The sequence below is a fragment of the Phodopus roborovskii genome, unplaced genomic scaffold, assembly GCF_943737965.1.
Source record: "Phodopus roborovskii unplaced genomic scaffold, PHOROB, whole genome shotgun sequence".
Classification (NCBI taxonomy): Eukaryota; Metazoa; Chordata; class Mammalia; order Rodentia; family Cricetidae; genus Phodopus; species Phodopus roborovskii.
The window spans coordinates 21,132,206-21,160,205 of record NW_026126434.1 but is presented as its reverse complement, the minus strand read 5'-3'; the positions used below and the strand labels follow the sequence as shown (position 1 = coordinate 21,160,205).

Sequence of the window (28,000 nt, the reverse complement as noted above, 5' to 3'; positions counted from 1 at the left end):
ACATGAGGAAGGAGTGGGAGGGACCCCAGCATCTTTTGATGGCGCCAAGTTAAGCTACACACGAGCCACACACAGCACACAGGAACAAGGTTTGGCTCCATTCAGGGTATTTTATTTTCTTAAAGTAGACACTCTTTGACTTTTATATGCTCATCAGCTCTTCTCTCCCTCTGTACATCCCAACTCCATGGCTGCGATTCTGTACATTGACGTTAGACTCATGGGTACCAAACAAAGGGTTGAAAGGGATTTGGCAAGGGCTTTAGTGGTGCCATCCATCCCTTTGGCGACAGGGGTTCTGTATTTATACACTTCCAGGGCTCTTTCAAGACCAGTGCCTGTGGATCCCCCACCACCACCCGGGGTTAGAAGACCTGGAATGCAGGGTCCCAGCAAGGCTTCCTTCAGGCCACAACTCTGGCTGTGCCTTCACAGGAGTCTGAGCAGCTCCCAGCACACCTCAGGCTTGGAGTATTTGGGGACCCGGGAGTGTACCATCTTTTGCCTCCCCTTCCTTCATTTGGCAAAGCCATAGATAATTTACACTTTAAATACCAAGACATTTAGCTATTGTTCATTCGCTCCTAGGTAAAGAACCTTCTGTAAATACATCACATTTATTTTTCTTAAATAAAAACAAAGCAGAAAACGGCACCAATGACAAGAGGACGTTGCAGAGGCTTATGTACATTATGTCCCATGAGGCTGGCGTCGGGGAGCCATTTGCCCCAGAATTCTTTGGAGCTGAGGAGCAGAATCGTCCAGATGACAACTTCTATACTCAGCAAGCCAGACACAAAAAGGGACACCTGAAATGAAACGTATTTTGAAAATCTGCATTTTAAAAAAGAATATTTAATCACATCAGAAACTGTAGTTTTTGTTTTGTTTTGTTTTTCTGCGAAACATAAAATTTGGCCAAAAATAAAAATTAAAAAAAAAAAAAGATGCTAGAGAAGAAAAACCAGGTTTCCATTTATAAAAACATCAGACCAGCAGAAGGGAAGCTGGAAACCCAGCTGGCCTAGTTTGAAATAAATGATACCACTCATTTTCCTGGGTTAATTTTTGCTGCATATGTTTTAGCTGTTTAAAAAGAGCCACCAGTGGTTAGAGGTCCGATTCAATCAGTCACTTGTTTCCTCAGGTCCTAGGTATAGGACACATGTGGTGCAGAGTGGCTGAGTTGGGTGTAACTAGCAGGGAAGGTTCACACAGTCCCTGCTCCGGGCCTCTCTCCTGGTCAGTGGTAGTCCCCAGTCCAGAGCTCAGTTGGTGAGCTGGCCTTCTTCCAGGCAATGTGCACAACTGGCCGGACCTGGTCCCAGTCCTGCAGCCTCCCCCCCCCCCAGCAGTCCAATGTGAACCCCCATGCAGAGTGGGGCCAACTCAGGAAGGCAGAGTGAAGGGGGCGAATGGGTCCTGGATGAACTCATGACAGCAGCTCTTTAAGACTTCAGGAAACATTGACTCTGCCATCTTCAGGTGTGAATGTGTGCATGTGTGTCTGTGTCTACCTACCTAGCAATCTATCCAAATATAGTTATGTTTGCAGAAACGTAGGGCCATGAAGGCAGAGGCTGGGTGGGTGGGGGGAGTGGGACACATCCTTCAAGCCCCCTGTTTTCTGCCCCTGGGGTTGGGCCTCTCTAGCATGAGCTGGGGGTGTGTGTGACACCCCGTGGGTTTCACCACAGGCAAGCAGGCCATGCCTGGCTCCTCAGCAAAGGCCAATGTACTTGAGATTGTTTTGAATAATGACATCTGTCACCGCATCAAAAACAAACTGGATGTTACTGGTGTCGGTGGCACAGGTGAAGTGGGAATAGATCTCCTTGGTTTCCTTGTTGCGGTTTAGGTCCTCAAACTGACGCTGGATGTAGACGGCGGCCTCCTCATACGTGTTCTGACCCTTGTACTCTGGGAAGCAGACACTGAGAGGGATTCGCCGGATCTTCTCTGCCAGGAGGTCTTTCTTGTTCAGGAAGAGGATGAGCGAGGTGTTGATAAACCAGTTGTTGTTGCAGATGGAGTCAAACAGGCGTAGGCTTTCGGCCATTCGGCTCTGCAGTTGTGAGGAGGGAAGTGGTACTGTTAGTCTCGAAGTGAGCAGAGAGAGAGAGAACTTAGACCCACAGCCCTGCCAAGGGAGTGCCTCCTGAGACTGCCCACCTAGTGCTAACCCCTCTAACTCCTCCCGGGTAGCATCAGACTTCTGGTAGGACCCTGTCCTTCCTTCTTTAGGTTAGATCAGCCTTTACCCATCTCCCTCAGAAATAGCAGACAGTCTACTTCACCTTGAGTATCTAGTAGTTTCTTATCCTTTCAGGATCCTTCCTCTGGGTAGTGATGCTCCAATGGCCTCAGTATGTGGTATGGGGCTGGGGCAGTGCCCAGTCTAACCTCCTTGCGCCCTGGCAGTTCAGGACCCTCCATACTTACACTGAGGACCTGACATATTTCAAACAGTGCTAGCTCCCGGACCTCTCCACACCCATACTTGGAATGTGAGTTCTGCGTTTCACACAGTCTCCCCGAAACCTTAATTCTGCCATAGGGCACATGCAGAGGGGCAGCCTGTGCTTCTGTAAGCTGAATGGTTGCTGACATTGTACCTTGCACCTGTCCCTCTGCCCTCCTCCCCAACTGGCTTTACAGACTTGTATGCAGTAGATGACTGGCTGGCTGTGTTCTCTGAGCAGGAAGACTTGCGCATATAGAGTGAGGGTTGACATCCTGGGATAGAGTTGTGACTAAGTGACAAAGCATGGTCCTGGTCCCTCCCACTGTTTGCCTCTCTTCTTTTTTGAGGACATGTACAGTGACTTTGAGGACATGCATAGTGACTTTGGGCCTTAAGGGGCATTTCTGCCCCCCCCTACCTGGAACATGGACCAATCTCATTTCTGTAGTGAGTAACTGTCCATATCTGGAAGTTATACCCATCCCTTTCAGATAAAGTGAACAAGCCAAGTTCCTAGATAAATCTAAGCCAGTTTTACACCATCATCAATTGAGATACTGACAGTGAGTGAGGCTGGCATTGACAACATGGACACAGGGCATCAGCAGCATCCCCAATGATTACAGTGATAATGATGATGGTTCTGGCCCGAGGTTCTGCCTGTGCAGACCTCACACCACCCTATTTCCATCTTACTGATGGGGAAACTGAGGCACGGAGAGGTAAGAATTGTGCTTCAAGTCTCTCACCAGGAGCTATAGGCTTGCAGTCCCATGCAAGGAGTGGCCTGGGAGCAGAGTATCACACAGGAACCAGCTTTCCAGATCCCGTGTTCTCTGAGACACAGGCTTTGGCAGCACCTCTGCTAGAGGAAGCAGATGTGCAGAAAGGGGAGGGTGGACAGAAGTACCCATCATCATTATCCCGAGACCTGCCTACTCGGGAAAACTGTGCTTTGCAGATCCATTCTTTAGAGTTGATACAACCAATACAGAAGAAACTCTGAAAAGCAAGCAACCCTAGGTTTTGGCATGGTCTAAAGGGACCTTTCCACCGAGAATCAGGAAGCAGGATCCCAAGCCCAGCAACACAGGAGGGAACCAGACCTGGATGTGATGTTCTCCAAGTGAGATCAGTGGGTGGTGGTCTAGGAATGTTACATTCTACTGGGAGAACAATTAGCTCTAATGGATTCCTGGAAAATGCAGTATAAAGATGACTGTGGGAACTGAGCTGTCACTTCTCATAAAAATGATGTCATAATTGGGGCTTTTGCTTCTGACTCCAAATTCTGTATCAGATATGGCTATTAGCACATATTCTTCAATTCATTGAGCAGGCTTGCTGAGCATGTCCTGAGTGCCCGGAGGCCCCATCTCTCACCGCCAGATGGAGGAGGCTCAGAGCCTCGAGCCTTGACAGGGATACTGGAATCCATTCATGGGTGGACTTGGGGGGCTTCTCCTGGGCTGAAAGGAGGATGGGAAGCTCAGAGTGGGGAGGAGGGGGGATGGTTCCCTTAGCCCCAGTTGGTCACTTGTGATGACGGCAGAAGTGATTCCTGGACCCGGGTCAGCCCAGGACTGTTTAGAAAATGGGATGCAGCTTGTGGGCGGTGGTGGGAGGGGGACCGTCTAAAGGTGCTGTAATGGTGCACAGCTTCTGGCCAGGGATCAGTCTTCTTAGGGCGTTTGTGGGAGGAGTTCAATTGCAGGGACCTTTAGGGGTAGCAGTAGGTAAGGCCCAAAGACCATCCCTGAGACTGCCTCGGCTTTCTCTTCCTATTATTGTCTGAGTGCACTGTCGTCTCCTTTCTACCCCAGCTGTCTGAACTGCTTCCCTGCTGGTGCATCTCATAGACTTTGGGGACCTGGCATGACTAAACCTTGCATCTGTGACTCAAGACATCATGGAACCAGGCACCTAGCTCACACAGTGGCAGGTGGCAGTGGGGATAGGACTAGGTGTCTAGAAAACAGACTCTCCCTTCTCACATCCAGGTTTTTTTTTTTTTTTTTTTTTTTTTTTTTTTTGCTTTGCCATAGTTCAAGTTCAGGTTTTCTGGTGACCCCTTCCTATTTTTCTGAGGATGGCAGAACCATCGTCTCTTGGGAGATGATGTGCCACAAATCACACTTGTCCCCATGGTCCCATCTCCTGGGACCTGACCAGTGGGACTCAGAAAAGTCTGTAGGGGCACTGGTGGTGCATCTAGTCTGTAGGCTCACAGAGATATGGGGCTTCAGAGCAATGACCGTCCCTGAGCTAGCACAGGTGTTCCCCGTGCTAGCCACTTCCTTCTGTCCTCCAGAGATCCCCGATGCTGGGAGCGATGTCAAGTATGTGAGCACTGAAGCTCTGTAAAGTGGATAAGCACAACTGCCCTGGGAGCCAATCAGGATGGTTGGTTAGAAGGCACAGCATGGTCAGAGTAGCTCTAGCACATGACCCCTCTCAATGTGCGGCCTGGCAAGTAAGGCAGGTACCACGTCCTGCAAGAGGCTCTGTGACTGCCTGTGGCTCCCTGGTAGAGACAGGACAAAGAACCACAGGTGATCACAATCAAGACCCTGTCCACATGAAGATGAGCACAGGATCCAGTGGCCAGGAAGGGGACTTGCACTTGGCTCCCAAAGAGCAACCATAGAGGTGATGGTGGGAACTCTGATTTGCTGCCCACAGATGGGCTCAATGCCCTTAGACTCAGTTTCACAGTGGTGGCCACAGTCTTGGAGACTCGTGTGCACTGAGGCACCCTGCTAACTCAAATCACCGTCATTGGAGGAGCCATGCTATTCCAGGCTGTAACTCTAGAAGCCATGCAATGCAAGGGTGAGAATGGGAGGGCTGAAGTTGGCCTTTTGCCTGATCTCCGGGCTTTGCCACTGAAGCACCCCTCATCCATTCACGTTCTGCTTTTCTTGTAGGACATCACCTCAGGCCCCTTCTTCTGGGAGGCTGCTGCCTATCTCCCTAAACCACATCTGGCTATGTCCTAGTCAGTCTGTGGGGTATCTCTCCCTGTTGGTTCTCCATTCTTATCTGTTCGCCTTCATGGGTCACAGCTGCTTCTAGAGGTGGCACGGTGGGGACTTATTACCCCCTAGTCAGGTAGCAACAAGTCCACTAGCCCAACACAACATATGTTCTTTTGATCCTGGAATCTGAGGAGCTGCCAGCAAGCAAGTCACCAGCCTACTTGTTGGGGTAGAATAGGAGTGGGGAGGCTTTCTCCTTTCACACAGGGACTGAGCCCCAGGGTGGTATTGATTTGCCAGAGCTAGGTAAATAACCATAATATTCTCTTCTGGCATGACATCCCATTACCTTTACCTCTCCAGCCACCAATGGTGCAGCAACTGTGCAGGCACACGTGCTGTGGTCAGTAGTTGCTATGAGGCCAGCCACGGCATCACCTCTCAGCTTTGAAGGGTTCTTCCACTATGGAAACTGACATTTCCAGGAGGCTGGGGGCTCATCTGAACATTGGTTTATATAAATAACATCAAGCATATGACTCTGACAGCAGGCTGTACAGTGTGGGAATGTGGGAATCTTGCTGCCTGGTGGTAGGAACCAGTGATCTGTAACAAGCCACGTCAGCCACATCGTGGCTGTCCCCAGGGTGGGTTGCTACAGCTGCATTTTGCATATCTGTTTAGATGGCTCTAAATGTGCTCAACGCCACATAACCTCTTTTACCCCAGGGTGGTGCTTGCTTCCACTTGGATTTCTTACAATGGGGTGGGGAGCTTATGGCACATTCCTAAGGACCTTCAAACATGCTGGCCTGAGAATCCTGGGGTCTCCTTTCCCAGTACCGCCTCTAGGGGCCAGTACCTGTGATAGCCCAAGCAGGACTGAATCCTAGAATGATTGTTTCTTCAGGGAGACCAGATGCCAGAGTTTATGTCAGGTTAGCCATTTGGTTTCCTTTCAGTACACCTGGTGACACACAGTGGTAGATTTTCCTGGTTATGCATACAAGGTCTGAGGCTCATTTTTAACTTCACCCTCCTATAGGCACTGGCTGAACTTCTAAGGATGATCTGGACCTTTGTGATGGGCAATCTCCCACTCTGTTCCTACCTGAGTTAAAATGCTCACTTGGAACCTAATGTCCCACACGGGCCCAGCCCTACTACTCAAAACACCATTCTCCCTTGTCAGTGCCTCACACCCTTCACCTGTGATGAGAGGTTGAGGTCGGCAGCTCCCAAAGATGAAATTAAAAAAAAAAAAAACCCAAAACAATCAAACATGGATACACATATAACCTGGAGTTCATGTGGGTCCTAAGTCCTTTACCTACGTCAGAGCCCTTGGTTTCCCACTGGTACATGTCCAGATGTGCCTGACCAAATACCTCACCACACAGGGCCCAGTGTTGGGTTTGCATTTGACCACTGCCTTCCTTCCACATAAAAGAATAAACAGCTTTGCTGCCACAGCCATAAAGTTCTTGTACTGGCTGGCTTTGTAAGTCAACTTGACAAGCTAGAATCAGAGGGGAAGGAGCCTCAGTCAAGGAAATGCCTCCATGAGATCCAGCTATAAGGCATTTTCTCAATTAGCGATCAATGGAGGAGAGCCCAGCCCACGTGGGTGGTACCATCCCTGGGCTGGTGGTCCTGGGTTCTATAAGAAAGCAGGCTGAGCAAGCCAGGGGAAGCAAGCCAGTAAGCAGCACCCTCCATGGCCTGCTCCAGCTCCTGACTCCAGGTTCCAGTCCTGCCTGAGTTTCTGTCCTGACTTCCTCCAATGAAGGTCTATGACCTGGAAGTGTAAGCCTAATAAACCCTTCCCTTCTCCGACTTGGCTTCTGGTCATGGTGTTTTGTCACAGCAATAGAAACCCTAGCAAAGACAGTTGTCAAGATGAATCATCATGTTTTATGTCAAGTAACTGGGCTTTGGTTTCCTCTTAGAACTGAAGAGATACCCCGATCCTTGGGAGGCAGGATTGCCATTTGGAGGCCAGCCTGGGCTACATAGCAAGACTCTTGTCTAAAGAAAAATATAAGGCAGCTGGGCATTGGTGGTGCATGCCTTTAATCCCAGGAAGCAGAGGCAGGCAGATCTGTGTGAGTTCGAGGCTAGCCTGGTCTACAGAGCTAGTTCTGGGACAGGCTCCAAGTAATACAGAGAAACTCTGTCCTAAAAAACAAAACAAAACAAAACAAAACAACAACAACAAAAAAACAAAAAACAAAAAGAAAAAGAAAAAAGAAAAATATAAGGCTTCAACTCCCCCCCCCAAAAAAAAACCATCCACTGAATCAGGCATCAGTGAAAAGAGCAGTACAGCTGTTCTCACCCCCTGACCTAAGGAGTAGTTTCTCTTGTGAGGGTTCTGTGTGTGCAGAAAAGAAGGGCACAGCTGATGCTTGATGCCTGGGGATGCCCTGTGGTCACTCCTCCAGGGCCCACACCCACTTGGTGAATCTCTGCCTTGGAAGCCACCAATCAATCACCCCTACCCCAGAGTGGTGGTAGCATAGGCCTTTTCTTCACGGGGATGCTCTCCCTATCGGGATTCCCAAGAACCCTTCTTGGGGACCCAGTATATCCCAGCTTCCTGTGGCTTTCCAGCTGCACATAGTAGTCCTTCAGATATTGGTCCAGCCTAATTCTATCCCAACCCATCCCCCCATTCTTGTAAACATTCCTATATCGGATATCTCTAGTTCATTTAGTGCATGGTCACACTAGTTTGGGGAAGCCATGCATAAACATCTACTCAGGCTTAACATGTGTTACTATTATTATTATTGTTAAATAGGAATTTCACCACTTTCTGTGGCCATGCCTCCCCTTCTATGCTGTGGAATTACTGCTACTGGTTGTGGGGTGAGCAAAGGAGCTAGGGTATATTATTCATGGACTTGTCTGGTTCCCTTGTTCCACCCACAAGGCCCAGGGTGAAGCTTGCTTCATTAACATCTTGCCCAACTAGGGGCCTCAAACCAAATGTAGGCAAGGTCAGGGTTTCAGTTCTTTCTGGTACCAATATGAACCCTGGGCATGAGTGATCTGGAACCCCTAGCTGGGGTGGCTGTAGTTCCATCCCCCAAAACACACACAGCCCTCTCTCTGGAGAGGAACCTTCTAGGTGGTGGGATGGGTGGGCAGAATGAAATGACAGGGATGAGAAGGGGCAAAAATCCCTCTCCTGCCAATCACCAGGAATGGTAGCCCACTTCTAAGACAGCACATGTAACTGCATCTCCAAAACAGAGTGGCTGAGGGCTGGAGTAGGACAGACAGCTCAGCCCCTGTACCCAGGTCACTGCTAGGGGCTGGCATTTTTGCCAACAGTGAGGATGAAATAAGCGACACAGGCTTGGGAAAACGGGCCGTTTGAGCTTTGTGGTTGAGGGGTCTGTTAGTGTGCTGTGAGGGGAGGGATGTGGACAGGGACATGGTGTCAGGAGCAGCTGTGTGGGGAAACAGAGCTTGCCCTGCCCTGGGCTACAGTTTTCCTCACCCGTAGGTCAAATTAGTTCTGGTGTAGTATGGGAAGTCCAAGTCAGCCAGCCAGCTTGTGGTAGACCAACCCAGTTTTGTTTTGTTTTGGTTTTTTTTTCATGGAATTATGAATCCAGCTTTTTACCCTACAAGCAGAGCTGGTCTGGGTCATGAATGAGCTCCACTCACCACACTGTCAATCCCGTAGAGGAATTAGCAGGCCTGACCCAGGCAGCCCAACAGACTGCCAGTCTTGGGGGGCAGTGCCCAGATGGGAGGGACTTTCAGGTTTTACTGGATTCAAACTGGTGCTCTTCAGAGTGACAGTAAGTTCCCCAGACTTCCACTACAGGGAAAACTTGGGAAGGCCAGTGTGAGGGGCTGTCTACTCAATGGCAGTATGGCTTGAAGTTCATAAGAGCTGCTGACACAGCCCCTACCCCCCATGGTGAAGGCCTCAGTCAGTGCTAGAAGTAGCCCACTCAGCTCTGGGGACTCCAAGTGTGTAACTACCCCCATGTCTCCAGTCCTCCCCAAACAGATGTGCAGGCTTGGACTGTCAGACTCTCGACAGTCCCCATCCTGGCCTTTTCTGGATGCAGTTGTGTTCCTGTCTCTACTAGGACCCGCTTAGCCTCTAGCCTATGCTGTTATCTCCAGAGGTGTCTTCCAGTTCCACACAGCTCTACCCAGGGTGCCTGACCATGTCTCAGTATCTTTCTCTCCCTCAGTCTAGACTGCAGGCCCCTTGCCCTTGGCGTCAATGGTTGTGAGCATCTAGCCACATATCCTGCCTTATGGTTTGGATGCACGATGTCTCCCATAGGCTCAGGGGTTTGAACACTTGGACCTCAGCTGGCAGTGCCATTTGGGAAGGTTGCCAAACCATTTGGCATGGAGCCTCAGTGGATGGAGTGGATCCCGAGGGATGGACCTCCCTCTGCTTTCTCTTTATGTTTTCCTTCCTGGGTGTGGATACAATGTGACCAGTCAGCCTCTGGTTCCTGGCACCATACCCTTTTTGCTTACTGCCATATCTTCTGCCATGGCCCACCATGGCGGACTGTGTCCCTTGGGAACTGTAAGCCAAACCAGACCTTTTCCCCCATAGATTGCTCTTGCTGGAGTATTTTATGAGAGCCACAGTAAAAGAAGCTGAGGTATTGCCTCCGTCTGCCATGCTCTGTGATCAGAAGACTCTGGTTTAGAAATGACCAGGTTAGATCTGAAACAGTACACTGTGGTTGGGACCTGGGACCATTACAGGGGCTGTCACTAAGACCAGTTGCTGAGAAGCTTCTGTTGGGCATGACTGCTGGCTTCTTGGAGGAGAGGGCCTGAATATGTCTGGTGAGTGCTCCGAGCAACATTTCCTTCTCCACCACTGTGCTCCAAGACCCTGTGTTTGTCACTACCTACATCCCAGATCATAGTGCTTGCCTTAGTGAAACAGAAAACTCATCTTGGACCCTCAACTGACCTGGACTGGATTGTGTTTCTGAGAAGTCACTAAACCTGTCACCTCTTCTGAGACCTATCTCCAGGCCCCATGACAACCTCTTAGATGCCAGGCTTGTCAGCTGGGCCCTGCCTCAGACCCTTGAGGCTTTTCAGGGTGCCGGGGTCTTCTTTCATGACTGACTAGTACATTTGCTCACTTGCTGGTCTGACGATCTGTGGCTGCATTTCCTATATGGTAGCTGGCTGGTTCTGCCTCTCTCCTGCTTTAAAGCCATGGGGGAGGTTACTAACCATGCTCTGGTGGCTTCAAGGAGCTCAGAGCACAGGAGGAACAAGGCGAGAGACACTGAGGGGAAGCCAGCGGAACCCTAAGTAGGCATCATGACACTTCCTCCTTGGCAGTAAGATGCAGTTGGGGAGGTATCAGTCATTTGCCTGGGGCCCAGATGCTTGGTTCTCCCCAGACAGTGCCAGCTACTGGCGGCTGGCTTCTCCATTCCATCCCATCTTCTCGGTGAAGTGGCTCCCAGCGGGCAGTGCATGGATGGAATGCCAGCTAACCCTAACAGAGACAAGGCAGCTGTGCCTCTGGCCCTGCTGCTCACAGGGACGCTCCCAGGCAAACTGGGCACACCAGCTGTGGGAGCCCCTTGGGCCCTTCTCAGCACTGAACTGCTGGAGGGTGGTAACTGCAGCTGTCACACAGGGCCAGATGCCCCTCCCTCTGTTCAGTTTAGCACCCAGACTCTCAGTAGATGGATTGCTGTTTCCATGACAACTGGTGAGGCCGCCTCCACCCTCCGTCTCACACAGCAATAAAGACCAAAGAAGGGAGGAGGCTGCACATCTTAGCCCAATATATCCACTTGAGGAGTAGTAGAAGGCGGGCCTTTGGGAATTGGGGGACCTGATTCTCCCATGATCCCTTTGAGGGAGCTCTCTTGGCTCACTCTGGCCTGAGGAACAGGCCAGGAGGTTGTTAAGATGGAGGTGTCCTCTGGTGACATGCTCTACATAGGCGTACCCATGGGTGGGGAGGCCCACCCTTCATTCACATCAGAAAAGCGACACAGGTCCAGGGAGAGGAGTTGTGATGGGGGGGGGTGGGGGTGCCCTTGAAGCATTCCTACTTTAACAAACCACTACAACAATCCTCCGCCTACCAGCTCCCTACCCCTCTGTACCAAGGAGAGTCCCGTATGGATTGGATCACCTTCAGGCTTGGTCATGGATATTGGCCTTGGGGGAACTGGAATGTATCTGGAGAGAGAAGATGCCTGGGGGACTTATTTCCAGTCCAATCTGGTTAGCACTCTTTTCTTCTTCCTGCAAACTTAAACACTGCACTGCTTCAACAACCTGGAGAATTGGATTAGGGAGGCTAATGATTCGGCAAGCCCTATTGCCTGGGAGCCTGTCTGTAGGGACAGCACAGAGCCAGGCCAGTCCGTGAAGGAGCAAGGGCTAGACTGGAACTAGGGGAGGGCTGCTGCTTATCTACATTCTGGGTCCCACTTGTGCTCGGAGCCCTCTCCCTCAGGATGGCTGCTTCCACACAACTGTTCACACACCTCACCTACTCACCAAACCTGGGCATTGCAATCTGCCGGTGCTCAGGGTACTGGAGCAGATGGCACAGCCTGGCCTACCGTTCTGGCTCCAAGGGCCTGGCTCACAGCCCCTATTCCCATTTTGTCTGCCCACCACTTGCTTGGCTCTACACACTACCATATTTTTGTCTTTGGGATCTGTCACAGCTTTCCCAAGTAGAGACCCTGCCTACCCTTGCATCACGGGTCTTTTTCATTCAGTTCAATATTCCACTTATGGCTTTCGTTCTTAGGGCTTTGAACGCTATATGGGGAGGAACCTGGAAGAGTAGGATCTAGTCCCTGCTTGAGGGACAGAGAGGAACAATAAGCAAAATCCACTTCAGAGACTTGAGACCTTCAGAGATGAACAAGAGGATATACTACCAGCTCTCCAGAAAGACAGGAAACAAATGCTGTGTGTGGCTAGCTAGGCAACAGCACACCAATGGGGCGTGGCTAGCAATGAGGACCATGCCTGGGCTGGGGTGGCAGTGCAAACATGACCCCTTGGGAGCTATCAAGAGCCTCTGGTGAGGACCTTGTGTGTGCCTTGTGAGCATTCTCCAGACGCTTTCATCTCTGGTCAACACATTTCCTTCCTCATCCATGTGCCCACGTCACCCCGAGTGGCCTTGGCCATAATGTCTTTCTGCATGCTTTGCTCTTCCTCTGTCTGGGTGCATACAGTTGGCCGGCTTACTGAATCCCACCTCTAAAGTTTCTACAGGTCCTAACCTCAACCTCTTAGCACTAGGATGCTGTTTGTAGCACCATTTGGACCATGTTCTTGCCGGGGCTCACCATTTGCCCACATTCATGACTGTCTTGGGACCTGCTCTCCTTAACCTGGGGCAATCTTCAGACAGGGCCAGATGGCATTTGGAGTAGCAGCTATGTTGCAGGTGGGGGTGAGGGTAGACTAGGATGAAAGGAAGCTTGGGTGATTGGATGCCCACTCTGTGCCCCTACTCTTGGGTATGGGGTACAGATGACCGAGGTAGTATCAGGAGAAGCCCCAACATTTCTGTGAGGATACCTAGGTTGTATTTTGGGGAAGTGACAGGTACCCAAATGAGGCTTTGAAGAGTGGGACCAGGACTTCTGGTCTGTAGCAGCCTAGCTTCCTAGTGACAGGTGCTCAGAGGATTGGTCAGCAGGAGACTAGAAGGGTGCCCGTTAAGGCATTCAGCCTTAAATGACTGGGAACTGTCTGGCCCCATATCTTGGTGGATGAAGTCTTGGGTCTTGTATTTGTGAATTAACACTCTCTGTTCAGTCCCCTGGGCTCTGTGAACAGATGTTCACAGATGTGTCTGGGATCCTCTTTTTGGGTGTCCTGTGCATCCTGCTTGCAAACCTGTACGGATCAGATGCCCAGCCCAGCTGCAGCCCCCACCTGCAGGCCAATAGCCCTGAACCCACAGAAGCCACTTTGACCCAGTGCCACAGGAGGGTTAGCCATTTTACAACTTATAAAGTCAGATATTCTGGATGTCTAGTTTTCACCAGCCTTCCTGTCCTCCGCTCTATTCTCATCCAATCTCCTTTACTGTAACCTCTTCTCCCAGATGCTGCCTGTCCCCACAGAGGGCTGGTTGGCTGTTACCTAGGCAAACTAGGGTAGACCTACCTACTTTACAGAGTACTGTAGCAGAAGCTCTTTCTCAGCAGCAAACACGATTTCTCTGGGTTGGAGGCTGGGGCAGGGATATAATCCAAGCAAGTCCAGAAGTCAAGCTTTGCTTACCCACGTCCCTCCCAGTGCCCAGTGACAAGTGCAATGTTCACAGAACAGTACACGCAATGCCTGCCACTTCAAACAGCAAAGACTGTTTAAACAAGATAAGAGGCTGTGGGTAAGGCTATACCTCAGGCTCTAATAACAAGGGACACTCTCATCCTGAATCTGCCAGGAACAGCAGGGACGACTATTTCCTGCCACACATAGCTGGTGAGCCTCTGGCCATCTCCTGTTTATCCATATAATGTGGAGGGGGCTGGGGTAGCCCTAAATGGTAAAAATAGAAGCCACCACTCAATCTTGCCCAGTCCCTGGGTAGTGGACAGCAAAGGTCCTCCCTGGGATCTATAGATTCAGAGGCCCCTGACTTTGCAACCAGGGAAATATTTGTGCTTGGAACCCAAGTTTCATTTGTGTGGTGGGGGCTAGACTAAGGGCTCACAGGCTACATGAGCTGCACTCCCAGAGATTCCTCTCTACATCCTTCTGCATGGAGAGCCCAGAGTCCAGGATGTACCGTGTGACTTGTCCTAGATCCCCAGGAGTTGGAGGAAGGGCATGGGAGATCAGAGTTGTACTGTTGGGTCAGCTTGGACCTGGGCCATCCAGATGGATACAGGTGGCCATATGACACACTAGGATGACTGCCAGGCCACAGCCCTACCAACCCGCAGGCCCCACTTAGCTAGAGAGAGGTGCCTATGGTACCTGTTTGATTTTTAACTTACCTCTCTAGGGGTATGGGTATATCCATCAGACATTGCCATGTTCAGTCAGTGACCTCTCAGCAGTAGGCCTAGTACCCTGTAAAGTCACTCTATTCTGCCTTTTGCTTTGAGTGGATCTCAGAACCAATGACAGATACGTTCTCAGGGACTGGTGACTCTTTCTGTCTTGGCTGTCATGTCCCAGGGGAGGAAGAACCCCGCAGTATGACATTGGCTGTGGGCATTATATACACAGAGGTTGTGACTTGGGAATGTTCTAAGAGTCCTAGGTCTGGAATAGAGAACAAGATGCTAGGTACATTGACTCTGGGAGGAGTTGGAACACCAAGTCCTGTTCCACTGTCCATGCCCAGTAGGCCAGCAGCACTGGGGGTGGAGGCAGGAATGGAACTCAGGCTGTGGCTCCTGGTCCAGCTTACAGGTCCTCCTACCTGGCAGGGAGGCGCCATCCCTTCCACAGTCCTAGTCTGCCTTTGCTTCTGCTGAGTTAAGAACCAATCTCCTCTTTGCTTCTGTGTTAAATCTTGCTGGCTGGATATAAGTCACTCCCCCCTCCACCCATTGCCCTGTTGCCAGTCACTAACAGGAAATTAATGGACACCAGGAAGCAAGTATCTTATAGACTGGGGGCTGTCAATAAAGATGCAGGCCTGAGAAGCAAACTCATGTAAAGCCCGTCCTGTTTGTTCTCCAGGGGATACCTGGGACTTACAGCTCAACACATCACCTGGACCATTCAGTAGGTACATGCTTAGCAGCAGAGACAGCCCTCAACACCTCTGTAGGCACCAACACTTGTGAAATCCTTCACAAGTAGGACTGGGCCGTTCCTTTGAGGAACAAGGGAAACTGGGGGTAAAGAGATCTCAGTGGGAAATGTTTGCTTATGGCCTATAGGATGGATTTCATCAATGCTCATCCTTTATAAGGAAAAAAAAGTGTACTTTAGGTCACCTGATGTCACCTGCAGGATACTGGGGCAGGGGGATGCTGCAGCACGCTCAGCTCTATCTCATCACAAGTTAAAGTGACAGCTTCTTGGAGAAGAATAAACATGGCAGTCACAGAAACCAGATGTAACTTACTTTCTGGGTCTCTGGTAATACCAGAGCAGGGGCCTGGGGCCTGGGACAGTTTGCTCCTGACTCAAGCATCCATTGCTACAGCATCCATTCAGGGTATCCTTCCCTGAATGCAGGAGTTGCCCAGCTCTAGTGGCAGTGAATTGGTAGGAGACCTCAACTTATTTATTTTTCTTACTTCATCTATTAATTTTATATCCCTGCTGCTCCCCCCCCGCCCTCTGCTGCATCCTCCCATCCAAAGTCCCTCTCTCCCTAAGCCTGCAACCCCCCTCTCCTCAATCCCCTCCTCTTCTGTCTCCATCCAGGAAAGGGCAGGTGTCCCATGAGTGTCAACAAAACACAGCATATCAAGTTGCAGTAAGACTAAGCACCTCCCCATGTATTAAGGCTGGGCAAGGTGACCCAGTATGAGGAGTGGGGTCCCAAAAGCCAGCAAAAGAGTCAGAGACAGCCCCTGTTCCAGCTGTTAAGAGAACCAAGCTACACAACTGTAACATATATGCAGAGTGCCTAGGTCAGTCCCATGCAGGTTCCCTGGTTGTTGGTTCAGTCTCTGTAAGCCTGACTCCAGGTTAGTGACAGTATGGGCCTTCCTGTGGTGTCCTTGAGCCACTTTAAAGAGACCTCAACTGTAAACCTGTCTCTGGAGGAACTGCTGGAGCACACAGCAGCATGAAAGTACTAAGGACAAGGCCTCCTGCCTGTCCCGATTACTTGCTCTATACGAGGGAACAACTTTCACATTCTGGGCCAATGATTTAGTCTACACATAGGCAGAGTAGCCAGGTCATGCAGGAATTCTGATGCGTGGTAGAGTCACCTCCCAGCATTTACAGTGGCAAGGACTGTCATACTTATATTGGCCACAGACTGAGGGCTCCTGGAGTATCTGTTTTGTTTTCTCCCTGGTTAGGAAAGGTACCTGGGCCAACACTAGAGACTCTTTGCCTTCTGGACAGTGACCAAGGCTTGGATTTAAGGCCATGCCTTAGGATGTTATGGTTATATCATAGGCCACCACCTTCTCATTAGGCCATGAGCAACAATTAAAGAAAAGCAAAACAAAAGACAGGTGAGAAAAGAAAGCTCCCTTCATGTAATGTGGCTGCTATCATGGATGTGCTCCACAGTTCTTAGCATGTGACAATACTCATCCAACTCAGTGCCTTCTGAGCCCTCTTGGCTTGGTCACCAAACACCATTCTCATCCTGGTTTATTGGCAAGGCCCTGAACTCACACACTTTACCTGGAGGAACTCTCAGCCTTCAAGTTGTTTGTGTCAGGAAACACTTCATCCTGGTTGGTACCCAAATACCTAACCTACCTCCAATCCTGTCCATCCTGAGTTTAACTACTGTGTGATCCAATCCTTCCGGAGCAGGCAGTATTTTGGAAAGCAACAGAAATTCCAGAGTGCCACTAGGCATTCTAGGCAAAGGAATCACCACGATCCAATGGCAAGGCTGACACTCGAAAGTATTCTGGGATGGTATGGACATAAGTGGGCCAGGGAAAGACCTCCAATAGGGCCAGGGCAGAGAGGTCACTGATGACCCTCTACACTATGCAAGGTTGACAGTATGGATTCCCTGGCAACAGGGCCCAGGGCAGAGCAGGCACTGCACATGGCAAGGACAGTCTCATAGTCCAGGCATTGGCTCTACTAAGCCCAGGCTGGGTCACTTGGAGCCTCCTGCCATGCTATAGGCATGAGTTATAGCAGGCAATGACCATGACTTTCTGTGCTGAGACTTTAAATGGTCCATGGCCATGTTAAAGCAAAGCGTTACATTCAGGCTTTCCATCCACATCTTTTCCAGGCACCTGTATCACTTTCAGTCACAAAGGTAGGTTAAACTTGTCTACACTAAGGCTATCCTAGAGCCAGGGGCAGCATCCACTCCACTGCCATATTCTGGCCTCCTATCTTTGGATAGGTGAGCCTCAAAGAGAGGAAGGAGCTCTACCTGGAGCTCCTGGCTAGCCTGAATTTGTTCTCTGCCCGATTCGAAGCATGCCCAGGGAGAAGCAGCGCCTATCATTATGCCCCCATGAACCATGGGTGTCTCCTTTAGAAATCCAGGGAGCCCCACAGAAGGGCAAAGAAGGGACTGTCCTCTGTCAGTACAGAAACCTTTCTGCTCAGTAGGGTGGACCTAAGTATCCTGACCATTCAACACCTTCTCTTCTGTCATTCAAGGCCAATCAAGGAACTCTATTGGGTGTGACAGACCTAATGCCTACCCTGATCATCAGTAGCCCCTGCCTCAAGGCAGGGAGACTCCCCAGAGCTTTCCTTCACCACCTTGGAGTCTGTTCTTGTTAAGTGGACAAACTGTTTTTCAGTTCTTGGGTTATACAAATTCCTTAGAATAATAACAATCTGAGAATAATCTGTGTCTTAAAACCTAGGGCTGTTCTGATGTATAAATAATGGGCAGGACTAATGTGTCCAGGAAATTAATTACTCACTGGCCAAGATAGTGAGTGGATGGGAGGCAGAAGCTACTTCGCTTTGAGTATCCTGGAATAGCTCAGAACAAGGCATCTTTGCGCGTATACAGCCTGGGAGTTGAAGCCACACCATCCCTGGCTCCGCATCACAGCATATTTGGACTACACCTCTCGTCCCTGGCAGGGCTAGGACTAGATGCAATGCTTGGGACTTCGTGCAAGGACTTTATGCCTGCTACAGTAGAGGGTGCCATCCACAGACAGAACTGTGCTGTCTACAGTCCCAAACAGCCTCTTGGTTTCTGCCTTTGCTGGTTGCCCCAACACTACCCCACAGCTCTTGGGCTGGGTTCTTCATGGCCCAGATCAGACTGCCATTTGACCTTTGTCCCTGTTGCTGATGTCTGGCCCCCTATGCTCTCCTGCATGCTGTTTCCAAGGCAGAAGCCGCCCTCCTGATTTCTCTGACCCTCTCAGTGGCTCCTTGATGACATCTCCTTGTCACTCGGGAGAGGGTGAACATGACTGCTATGTCCCTATGTTGTGAGCTCACTGGGCTTGGCGGGTGTGTGTGTGTGTGCTGCACATTCTAGGTGACTACTTTTCTGAATAAGAGCAGCAGTAAGGGCTAGGCAAGGAATTGGTGACCCTCTGGCAAATGTTCCTTCTCTAGCAGGATAATGTCAACAGAAATGGTGTGTGGGCAGTGGGGTTGGGGGAAATCCCAAGGAACCACGGAGCACAGTATAGACAGGCAATGCTGTTCTGCTCTTGAAACCTAAGCAGCAGCCCCTCTTATTCATCTGCTGAGTCTGGCCCCTTGGCAGGATCTACCCATGAGGCTGTTCTGTCTGTAGATGGTTGGTAAATACCAGCACTGGATGGGGCTGAGAAATGGGACCGCTGTGCACAATTTCTGTGATGGAATTACCAACACCTGGCTGATCTGAAGCTAACCACTATGTCAGCAGATGGCTCGAAACTTCCTGAAGAAAGTATTGACTCTGGCAGGCTAGCAAAAGCCAGATACGGCTGCCGGATTGGCACACAGAGGGCTGGCACACACTCCTGTGCCAGTGGTGAGTACTTAGGACAGGTACTTGGTCCCTTCCTTAAAATTTATCAGCACTAGAAAAGCCACGTTGTAAGGGAGCCCCTTCCCACCCAAACCAGGGCATAAGCTGGATGTCTTCCTGCTGTGGTATGGTCCACAGTCTCAAGAGATCCAAGACCACCTGCTTGTCTCTCAGTGTGTACCCTAAAGGTATATGAGGGTTCCTATGGTTTCCAGTGACACAGTAGGACATATGATCAGTCCTTATGGAGAAAAAGTTGAATTACACAGACAAGACCACAAGGATGAAATGAAGGTGTGATACATGTATTAAAAAGCCTTGTTAGCAGCAGAGCTATACGGCACAGCTATTCTGGTGTAGGAGGCAAGTCTCAAATCCCAGGGCCCAGGCCTGCTAAGGACCTACCAAGAGCAAGAAGCCACTGTAGGGAGGGGACTAGCAGAATGGCCTTGTCCTTAGAAGCACCCAGCATGACGAGGAGGGCCATGAGAAGGTACTGTTGACATGAGTGTTTGTAGCTTGTATGTCTCTGAGAGCAGATGGGAGGCCTCGGCACGAGTATCTGAAATGCCAGTTGGCAAGCCCAAAGGCCTCATGCCAGGGTGTTCTCCATTTTCCACCACTGACAATTAGGTGAAGCCTAGAGTCCTGGGAGCACGGACTCTCCCGCCACTCACTGGCTGAGAAGGTAGTCTGGACAGCTGAGTCCTGCTCACTACCGTGCACCTACTTCATTCTGGCCTTCCCTGAGTTGCATTTCTCCCATCCAAATACTAACCAGGCCCTGCTCTGCTTAGCTTCTGATATCAGACGAGATCGGGCACATTCAGGATGGTATGGTCGTAGACAGCATTGCATTCCTATACTGTCTCTCAGAGCTGTGCTATTCAGGGGCCACCAGTCCTTGAGACCCAAGATCCTCTGCCATGCTACCCCACAAGGTTTGAGTCCCTGTCTCTGTCATCCCAGGGTCACGATTTGTGGCTATCTTAAACAAACTGCAGGTGGCCCACAAGCCTCTCTGGCATGATTCTAAACACTAGACACTATTGCTGGATCTGTGTCCTTAACTGGGTCAGGAGAAGGAGGCAGAGTGGGGACATGCTCTATTGAGGATTCCTGAGGTCCTGCTGCTGACTGTTGAGGAGCAGGTCAGCCTAGATGGCCACTCTAGTAGTAGCCCATGTGACATGGGGCTGATGGGAGAAGGCTGTGGCTTGAGTATGAACTGTCTCACAGGTGCATGTACCATGAAACTCAGTCCTGGCTGGCAGTGCTGTTTCAGGCGGATTATGGCTTAACTAGCAGAAGTTGGTGGCTAGCAGGTAGGCCCCACCCCGAAGGTGGGATCTGTCGAGATGGGAACAAGCCACCCTATAGTCTCCTGCCGCCTCAGCCACCACCCTTGTGATGGTGGACTGCATACTCTGGAACTGTGAGGCAAACATCCATCTCTCTTTTCAGGTTACTCTATCAGTCCTGGGACATGGGATACAGATAAACAATACATTCTTCCTCTGAGAAACTGCCTGGTTAAGGACAATAAGTAACCTGTAAGGTCCCTTAAGATCTAATCTGTCTGTGCTAGGAGAGGGGGCACCATCCACGACTGGCCGTTTCCCATTTGGAGTTCTTTCCTGTGACCGGATGCCCCATCATCCCTGTCTTACACACCTCTCTCTACCTTTTCTGTTGTTATTGTTTTGAGACAGGGTCTCATTATGTGGACCTGGCTGTCCTGTAATTCACTATCTAGACCAGGCTGGCCCCAGACTCACAGAGGTCCACTTGCCTGTGCCTCCTGAGTGCTGAGATTAAAGGTGTGCGCCACCAGGCTCAGTTCAATACCTCCCATTTTAAATAAGATGTTTAAATAATTCCTCCAGGTTGGCCTTTCACTTGTAATCCTGCTTTAGCCCACTGACTGCTGGCTGGGCTTACAGGCTTGTGCCACTGTCTCTGGCTTACATTTTTATTTTGAGGGGCTGGAAAGAAGGTTCGATGGTCACTTGCTGCTCTTACAGAGAACCAGTTCCTAGCATCCACATGGAGGCTCACAACCATCTGTGACTTCAGTGCCAAGGGATCTGATGCCTGCTGTGACCTCTGACAACACCAGACATGCATGCGACCCAAACACACACACACACACACACACACACACATGCACGCGCACGCACACACACACGCACAATACTCATACACATAAGATAAAATTAAAAAAAAATTTTTTTTGAGACAGGATTTTGTATTAGAACCCAGGCAGGTAAGCCCTGAACTCAAGATAATCCTCCTGCCTCAGCTTCCCAAAAGCTAAGCTCACAGGTATGAACTACTACACATGAACTTAAACCCATTTAAAAAAAGGGAACTAAACAAGCCTCCTTTCAGTCTACACACGACAAAGCACACAGTGGCTTTAAGGCACAGTAGCAGGTCCATACCATGTTTTCACAACAGGTCTCATAGATGCTTCCCTTCCTTTGGGGCACCTATTAGGGATCAGCGCCCGTGGGTCTCCCTTAGACAAGATAAAGTGGGGTCCTCAGTGTGTAGCTCTTCCAATGTCTTCCTGCCTCCTACCCACTCCACGGTGCTTGCTGAAAGCCTACTATGGCTGTAGCACAGTAGGCCATGTGAATACTGTCCTGCCTCTGGGATGCTGGATCTGACCTGTCCACAAGTAGGAAGGGGCCGATGTCCTGAGAACCTGGGACCCAGACAAGGGGCTAGTCCAGGTTACCTGCCTGGGATGTAGCTGCTGTAGACTCCCCTACATGCAGAGCCTGTGCCTCAGCCCAAAGTAATATTCTGCATCTGTTGGTCTCCTCAATTCTGGGGACCAGCCGTCCACCAGGTGAGCATGAGGCCTCCCTGTGGCGAGCCTTGCTAAAGCTCAGTGGAACTTGTGGTGCTCCAGTGTGGGAACAGCCCCGACAACAATGCCTGCTAGCTCTGGAAAAGGGACACACATCTTTGGTAGCATAAGGACTTGTGAGAATTAAGCTGTCACCATGTAAAACTGTCCCCCGTGTGCCGATAAACTCTGTGCTCAGAAGTTGGGCATATGTTCACCCCAACCAGGCCTTGTATCAACAGAGCAGGCACACAGCAGGTCACTGTGGAACTCGGGGTAGTGAGCTCTCTGTGGGTTTCCGTACGAGAACATTTGGCACTTTACTGCTATGCCTTTTAATCTGTCTCTTCTAAAGTGTCCCTCTACCACTAAGTGGCTTCCAGTGTCCATTAGCTGATCCGAAAAGGGAGAGGCTAGAGGGCAGCTGCCTGCTGCCATCCACAGACCTGGGGTCCTGAGGACTCCCACAGGTCATATAGCCTTGGTCATGGTTCCACACGGGCAGCTGGGACTGTTATATTCCTGGGTCACAATCCTCCTGTGGCCACCGACTGACCTGCATCTATTATCTGAGAACAAAACCTCTCCCCTGTGTCTGCCTGAACCCTGGAGCAGGCTCAGTGAAAATCCTCAGATGGGCGGATGTGAAGGGGGTGGGCAGTTAAGGGCTGCTGGCTCACCAGATCAGTGTGTGTGGGTAGGTACACAAGAAAAATCCCCGTGTGTCCCTGGGATGTGTTCAGCCTCTGGTGGCACCCAGGATCATACCAAACAACACTGGAAGCCCACCTAGGTTTGGAGAGACTCAGACTGTCTGAACGACCTGTCAAATCATGGAGACAAGTGTGTGAATCATGGACACACATGGCACGGCTCCTCATATGTGCCTGCTGCCACACTCCGTGGATGTCCTGGAAACCAGCACCTCCAAGGCGCTGCCCTGTGTTCACTGCAGCCTGCGCGCCCAGAAGCCTGGAGATGCCAAAGCTCTCCTTGGCAACATGCTGACGCAGAAACCCGGGCAGGCGGGCTGGGGTGGGGGTAGGGCAATGGCTCCTTCTCCAGGCGCCAGGAGGGGAGGGGTACCACCAGCCGCTGTGAGAGGAAAGTCGAGAGGGCCTTGGAGCTGAGCAGGGAAGGAGAGCCCTGAGGAGCCCTGAACACAGCCTTGGCACAAGCCCCAAACTTCATTGAGCTTTCGCACAAGTGGTGTGGTCTGCTCTTGGCTGAGTCCTTGTTGGGGCTGGGACTTTCAGGGCATTCCAGGACGGGGAGGAGGCAGCTGGTAGCAGCCCTGTCTCAGCATCTGGCTGGAGGGAGAGGTGAGAGGTGGTCACTGTTGGCACTGCCAGGGTGGGAGTGGGTGGGAGGAGTCAGAAGAGGGCATTGTCTTTCCTCGGCAAGCCTGTTTGTTTTCTACTGTCAGATATTACTGGTGGAACATGAAAGGTCAGAACCATTTGGAATCCAGTGAATTCCCAGCTTTGCTAGGGTTTGCTGTCAAGAATTTCCTTTTCTGGTGAACAACACTACTTCCTCAGGCCCATGGGGATGGGGGGGGGAGGGAGAGAAGAAGATAGGAGAGAGAGAGAGAGAGAGAGAGAGAGAGAGAGAGAGAGAGAGAGAGAGAGAGAGAGAGAACATGAGGGACGGGGGAGGGGGTAAGGGGAGAGGGTGAGAGATGGAGGATAGAGAAGAAGCAGGGAGGGAGGGAGGGAGAAAAATGAATGAGAATAAGTGTGTGTGTGTGTGTGTGTGTGTGTGTGTGTGTGTGTGTGTGTGTGGTAGCTCAGTTGCAAATCCCTCTCTTTAGGAGATGCCCTGGTAGACCTCAGCCTGGTTTCTGTAAGAGGTGAGCATGGGCCTCACTGGAATCCCCACAGGGATGGGCCTGCAAGGGGTCTAGAGATAAGAGGCCGCAGAGCTCCACTCAGTCCTCCCAAGGACCTGTCCCAAGGAGCCCCTTGCTTATACATGAGCACTGATCCTCGCTTTACAAAGCACTCCATGAGGAGTGTGCAGGCTGCATGCTATGGCTAGGGAAGGCATCCGATGAAGTTTTGAGTTCTAGTCCTGATGTGCAGAGGGAGAGGAGAGAGAGAGAGGGACAGAGAGGAGAGAGAGGGATGGGGCAGGGTGGTGGTGAACTGTAGGATGGACCGAGAGGCACTGCAAGTGGAATAAGCCACAGACAGCAGGAGCACAGAAGGGAAGCAGGACAGTGGTGGGTTAAGGCCAGGCAGGGCCAGGAAAGCCGGGGCTACTTTTTGATGACAGACTCAGAGGGAAGAGGTGGCCATGAAACTCAGGGACCAAGCATCCTGCCTATGGACCCAGGTATACTTATAGGCACAGCCTGCATGAGATGGGGCTAGGAGCTTGGTCCTGGGGGAATCTGCCATGCTTCCCAGATCCAGGCTCGAAAGGCCTGTGTGAGCAGTTTCTTGTAAGCAGGACTGTAGAGAATTATGGAGAACCTCTGTGACTGGCTGCTACAGCATGGCTGGCCAACCTTCCATCATATTGTTCGCATAAGCAACCCCAGGCACTATGCTTTGCCTGACATCTGGGTCAACCCCAAACTCTGGTCTCGGGTTGTGCCTTTCTCCTCTGATAGGATGCCATTTCTAGTTAGAACCATACATGTTGCTAGGGTGGGAACAGCTGGCAAAGTTGGATGGGCAAGAACCCCGAAGATGGCTCACTCATAGACACACATAGCCTGGGCACAAAGCAGACAGCAGGTGGCAACTGGGCCACCTAACCTACAGTTTATCATTTCACTCATTGGGAATTGTGTCAATATCTGGCACAGATCCCAGGATAACCGGATGCTGGAGGGGAGGTGAAGACAGCCCTCCCTTCCGCCTTCATGGCTGTGGATCAGGATACAGGCTCTCTCTATGTTCAGAACACTCAGGCATCCAGAGATGTGGTCAGAGCCTTCAGCCTTCCACAAATACCTTTGGGTGAACTCAAAGAATAGTCATTGCTTGTCTCAACAAGACCAGATGAAGGAAGAAGCTCATCCTTGCTATTGACCCTAGAGATCAGTGTTCCAAAGTAGAGAGGCCGGACCCTTGTCTCATAGCATGGTGGAGGTTACATTTCCACAGACTACATTGGCACCAATACCTTCCCCTAGGTATCACAGATCCAGGCATCCACAATCCTGCTCAGACTCTTAGAGGACTTTTGCTCTCCAGGTCCTGGGGCATGAGCTGTAAAGGGAGGTTCTGGGTCTTTGTTTAATGTTCCTGCCTGCTACAATAGCTCTAATGAGGAAGGCAGCTAGAGCAGACCACTATCATCTGTCCAACTATCAGGCTTCTACTACTGCTATTCCTGGGGACAGTGTAAGTAGCTTGGGCATCTAACCTTCTGTCTTAGGTGGATCTGAGCATGCAGGCTACCAGTGATGCCCGGCCAGGCCTTGCCTTCCATGTCCTCGGCACATGGCATGGGCACATCTGTTCACTGCACCGAGGCTAGGGTGAACTGGAAACCTAAACAGCAGAGCCAAGCACTACAAGGGAAATTCCAAAGTTCCATCCCTAGCTGGGCAAGGGCAGTCAGAGCCGATAAAAAAGGTGGGGGCCCTGACTGGTGAGCTCTGTGAAGCCTAGGGGTGTGGTGTTATTTATTAAGTGTCATCTAAGTCAAAATGATGTCCCTCAGACTGGAGGAGGTCATGCGAAGCTGAGGTCTTATGGGGAACCAGCAAGAGCCTGCCCATTGGGGATCACAACTTGACAGAAGTGCCCCCAAGGCCTCGTGGCATTAGTACACTCACCATGCCACACAGCACACTCTCCTGGGCACAGAACTTGGGGCATGCTTGACATGCTTGCCCCATCTCATCATGTGGCTGGGCGAGGCTGAGGACCAGTTCTGACTGAAGCCTTTGTTCACATGAGTCCACCAGCTTCCCAGGAACAAACTGTAGGAACCTAGGCTTTACTCACCGTCTGGTTATCCTCATAGAGCTTCAGGTCATAGCCACTGAGCTCCACACAGAAGATGATGGCTGTGACGCCTTCAAAGCAGTGGATCCATTTTTTGCGCTCTGACCTCTGCCCGCCCACGTCCACCATCTTGAAGGTAAGCTCCTTGAAGGTGAACTTGTTTTCCACGATGCCCGTGGTCATGTCCCGGGAGCGTAGGATGTCCTCCACCGTGGGGATATAGTCAGGCGCGGCGATGCGCTCCAGGTCATTCAGGTAGTAGGCTGCATTGTCCTCCAGGTGGTACTCACTGGAGCGGCCAAAGCAGGCCTGAGCCCCAGGGTCAGCCCAAAGCCGTCGCATGACGCCCAGCAGCTCTGGTGTAATCTCGCCCTTGCTCTCTGCTGGACCCGTCAGTGCAAAGAGCTGCACGGCGTCATAGGCACGGTCCGGGTTGTGGAAGTCGATTTTAAGGGCCGCGAGGGCCCGAATGATACGGGTCAGCGAGTCGATGGCGTTGTAGATGATGAGGGGCTTGTACTCCTTGCAGGCCTCCAGGTTGAAACCACCGCTATGGATAATCTTCATCTGCTTGACGATGGTGCTTTTGCCTGAGTTGCTGGTGCCCAGCAGGAGAAGTTTGATCTCACGGCGCTGCCGCTGGCTTTCTGAGCGCAGGTGGCGGTCAATTCTCCGGGACCGCCGAGCTGCCTCTTTCTCCTCTGAGCTTTGCCGACATCCCATGGTCCGGCAGCAGGAGGCCCCCCGATACAGCACAGGATGGGTGCCTCTCCCCCTCTTGCCAACAGACAGAATGGGCACAGGGAGGGATGCTGAGATGTGGGCTGGTGTGACACTGGCAGACAACAGAAGACAGCTGACCCAGGAGTGCTCAGCACTGGCTTGGGGGCGAGGCCGTGGCAGTGTCACACTGCAGCCCCTGCCCTAGCACCTCTTCTCCTGTGGGCATGGCGCTCAGTACAGTGGGGCAGAGACCACACCCTCCCCTCTAGTGACACTCCACCTCCCTTGTCAGCGGTGTGGCCTGATTTGCTGTAGTCATTCCCTGTAGCTGTCGGCTCGCGTCTGCCTAGGCAGTGTCTGCCCAGGCTACTGCTGTCTGGTCGCTGGTTGCTGTGGCGATGCTTCTAAGCACGGCTGGAGGGCCCAGCGCTTCCCAAGGCCCCCCTGCCTCAGGCTGCTCCGGCTCCCTGCCTTGCATCCGGCCCTTCACCTAACAAGAAAGAGAAGAGCATGAGCTACCTCCTAGGCCCACCTCGGTCTGGACAGGGGAAAGGGATCCACCACCAGGGCCTCAGCAAACAGCAGAACAGTCTGTCAACTCCCAGCCCCTTAAGTGCTTCAGGGTCAGTGCCCAACCCACAGGAAAACAAATATGCGTGGCCAATGCCTTCCACTCCATGGATCTGCTTGATGCCAGGTGCAGGATGGAGAGGAGCGGGCTGTGCAAAGCTCTTGTCTGCTGCACCCATGCTGGATTGGCTTCTTCTCTAGTGGACCCGGCTGACCTTGTCCCCTCTGAGTCTATATGTCTGACTGGAGCTCCTCGGGATGACCCCCCCCCACAGTGGGTGCCCACTACTCCACGACACCTAGGGATCAACCCCGCTCTGATTTACCGTGTAGTCCTGGTGGTGTCTCTGCCTGAAGGGAACCAGAGAAAAACTGGGTGTCTCCCAACTTTCATCCCTTTGGACACATAGGGCCATCTCTGTTGTAGGGCCAGATGTACTGAGTGTGTAGTGTATCAGGATGGAGCTCTGCTCTCCCCCTTCCCCTGCCCTTGTGTTCTACCCTCCCCCCAGTCCCTTCCAGGGGGAATTAGCAGATGGGGGTACCATAGGGTCCTGGGTGAGCAATAGCTGGGCACAGGTTTTGAGGCATGGCCAAATCAGGACAATATGGTGATAATCTGTCTAGGGAGGCAGGAGGGCATAGGGGACTCTGAGAAAACTGGGAGTTACTGAGCCTAGGCATGGCTGTTCTGCTCCCATTCTATCTAGCTTCAGGCTGAATCTTTCAGAGATCCTATCTGCCTCCCCCTTCTGGGGGGGGGGGGCTAACGAGGAACAGCTGGACTCACAGTTGGAGCCAGGGACACCTGTTGAC

The 28,000-nt window shown here is 51.3% G+C and overlaps 2 protein-coding genes across 2 annotated transcripts in view; one reads left to right on the top strand and one right to left on the bottom strand.

Annotated features, from left to right (window-relative positions):
- Nucleotides 1-28,000, top strand: part of Rsph14 (radial spoke head 14 homolog) — a 76,115-nt gene that overhangs the window by 15,810 nt on the left and 32,305 nt on the right. The gene's annotated exons all lie outside the window — the stretch shown is intronic.
- On the bottom strand, nucleotides 91-26,656 carry Gnaz (G protein subunit alpha z). Its single transcript, XM_051186899.1, has 2 exons — nucleotides 25,892-26,656; nucleotides 91-2,065 (listed from the first exon to the last, which is right to left on the bottom strand). The coding sequence occupies exons 1-2, from the start codon at nucleotides 26,612-26,614 to the stop codon at nucleotides 1,721-1,723; spliced, it is 1,068 nt and encodes a 355-aa protein (XP_051042856.1). The 5' UTR covers nucleotides 26,615-26,656; the 3' UTR covers nucleotides 91-1,720.

Excerpts from the sequence above, each read along its gene's own strand:
- Gnaz (XM_051186899.1), bottom strand. The coding sequence starts at position 26,614 with ATGGGATGTCGGCAAAGCTCAGAGGAGAAAGAGGCAGCTCGGCGGTCC. Across the intron at positions 2,066-25,891 it reads TCTATGAGGATAACCAGACG|AGCCGAATGGCCGAAAGCCT; the intron begins GTGAGTAAAGCC and ends TCACAACTGCAG.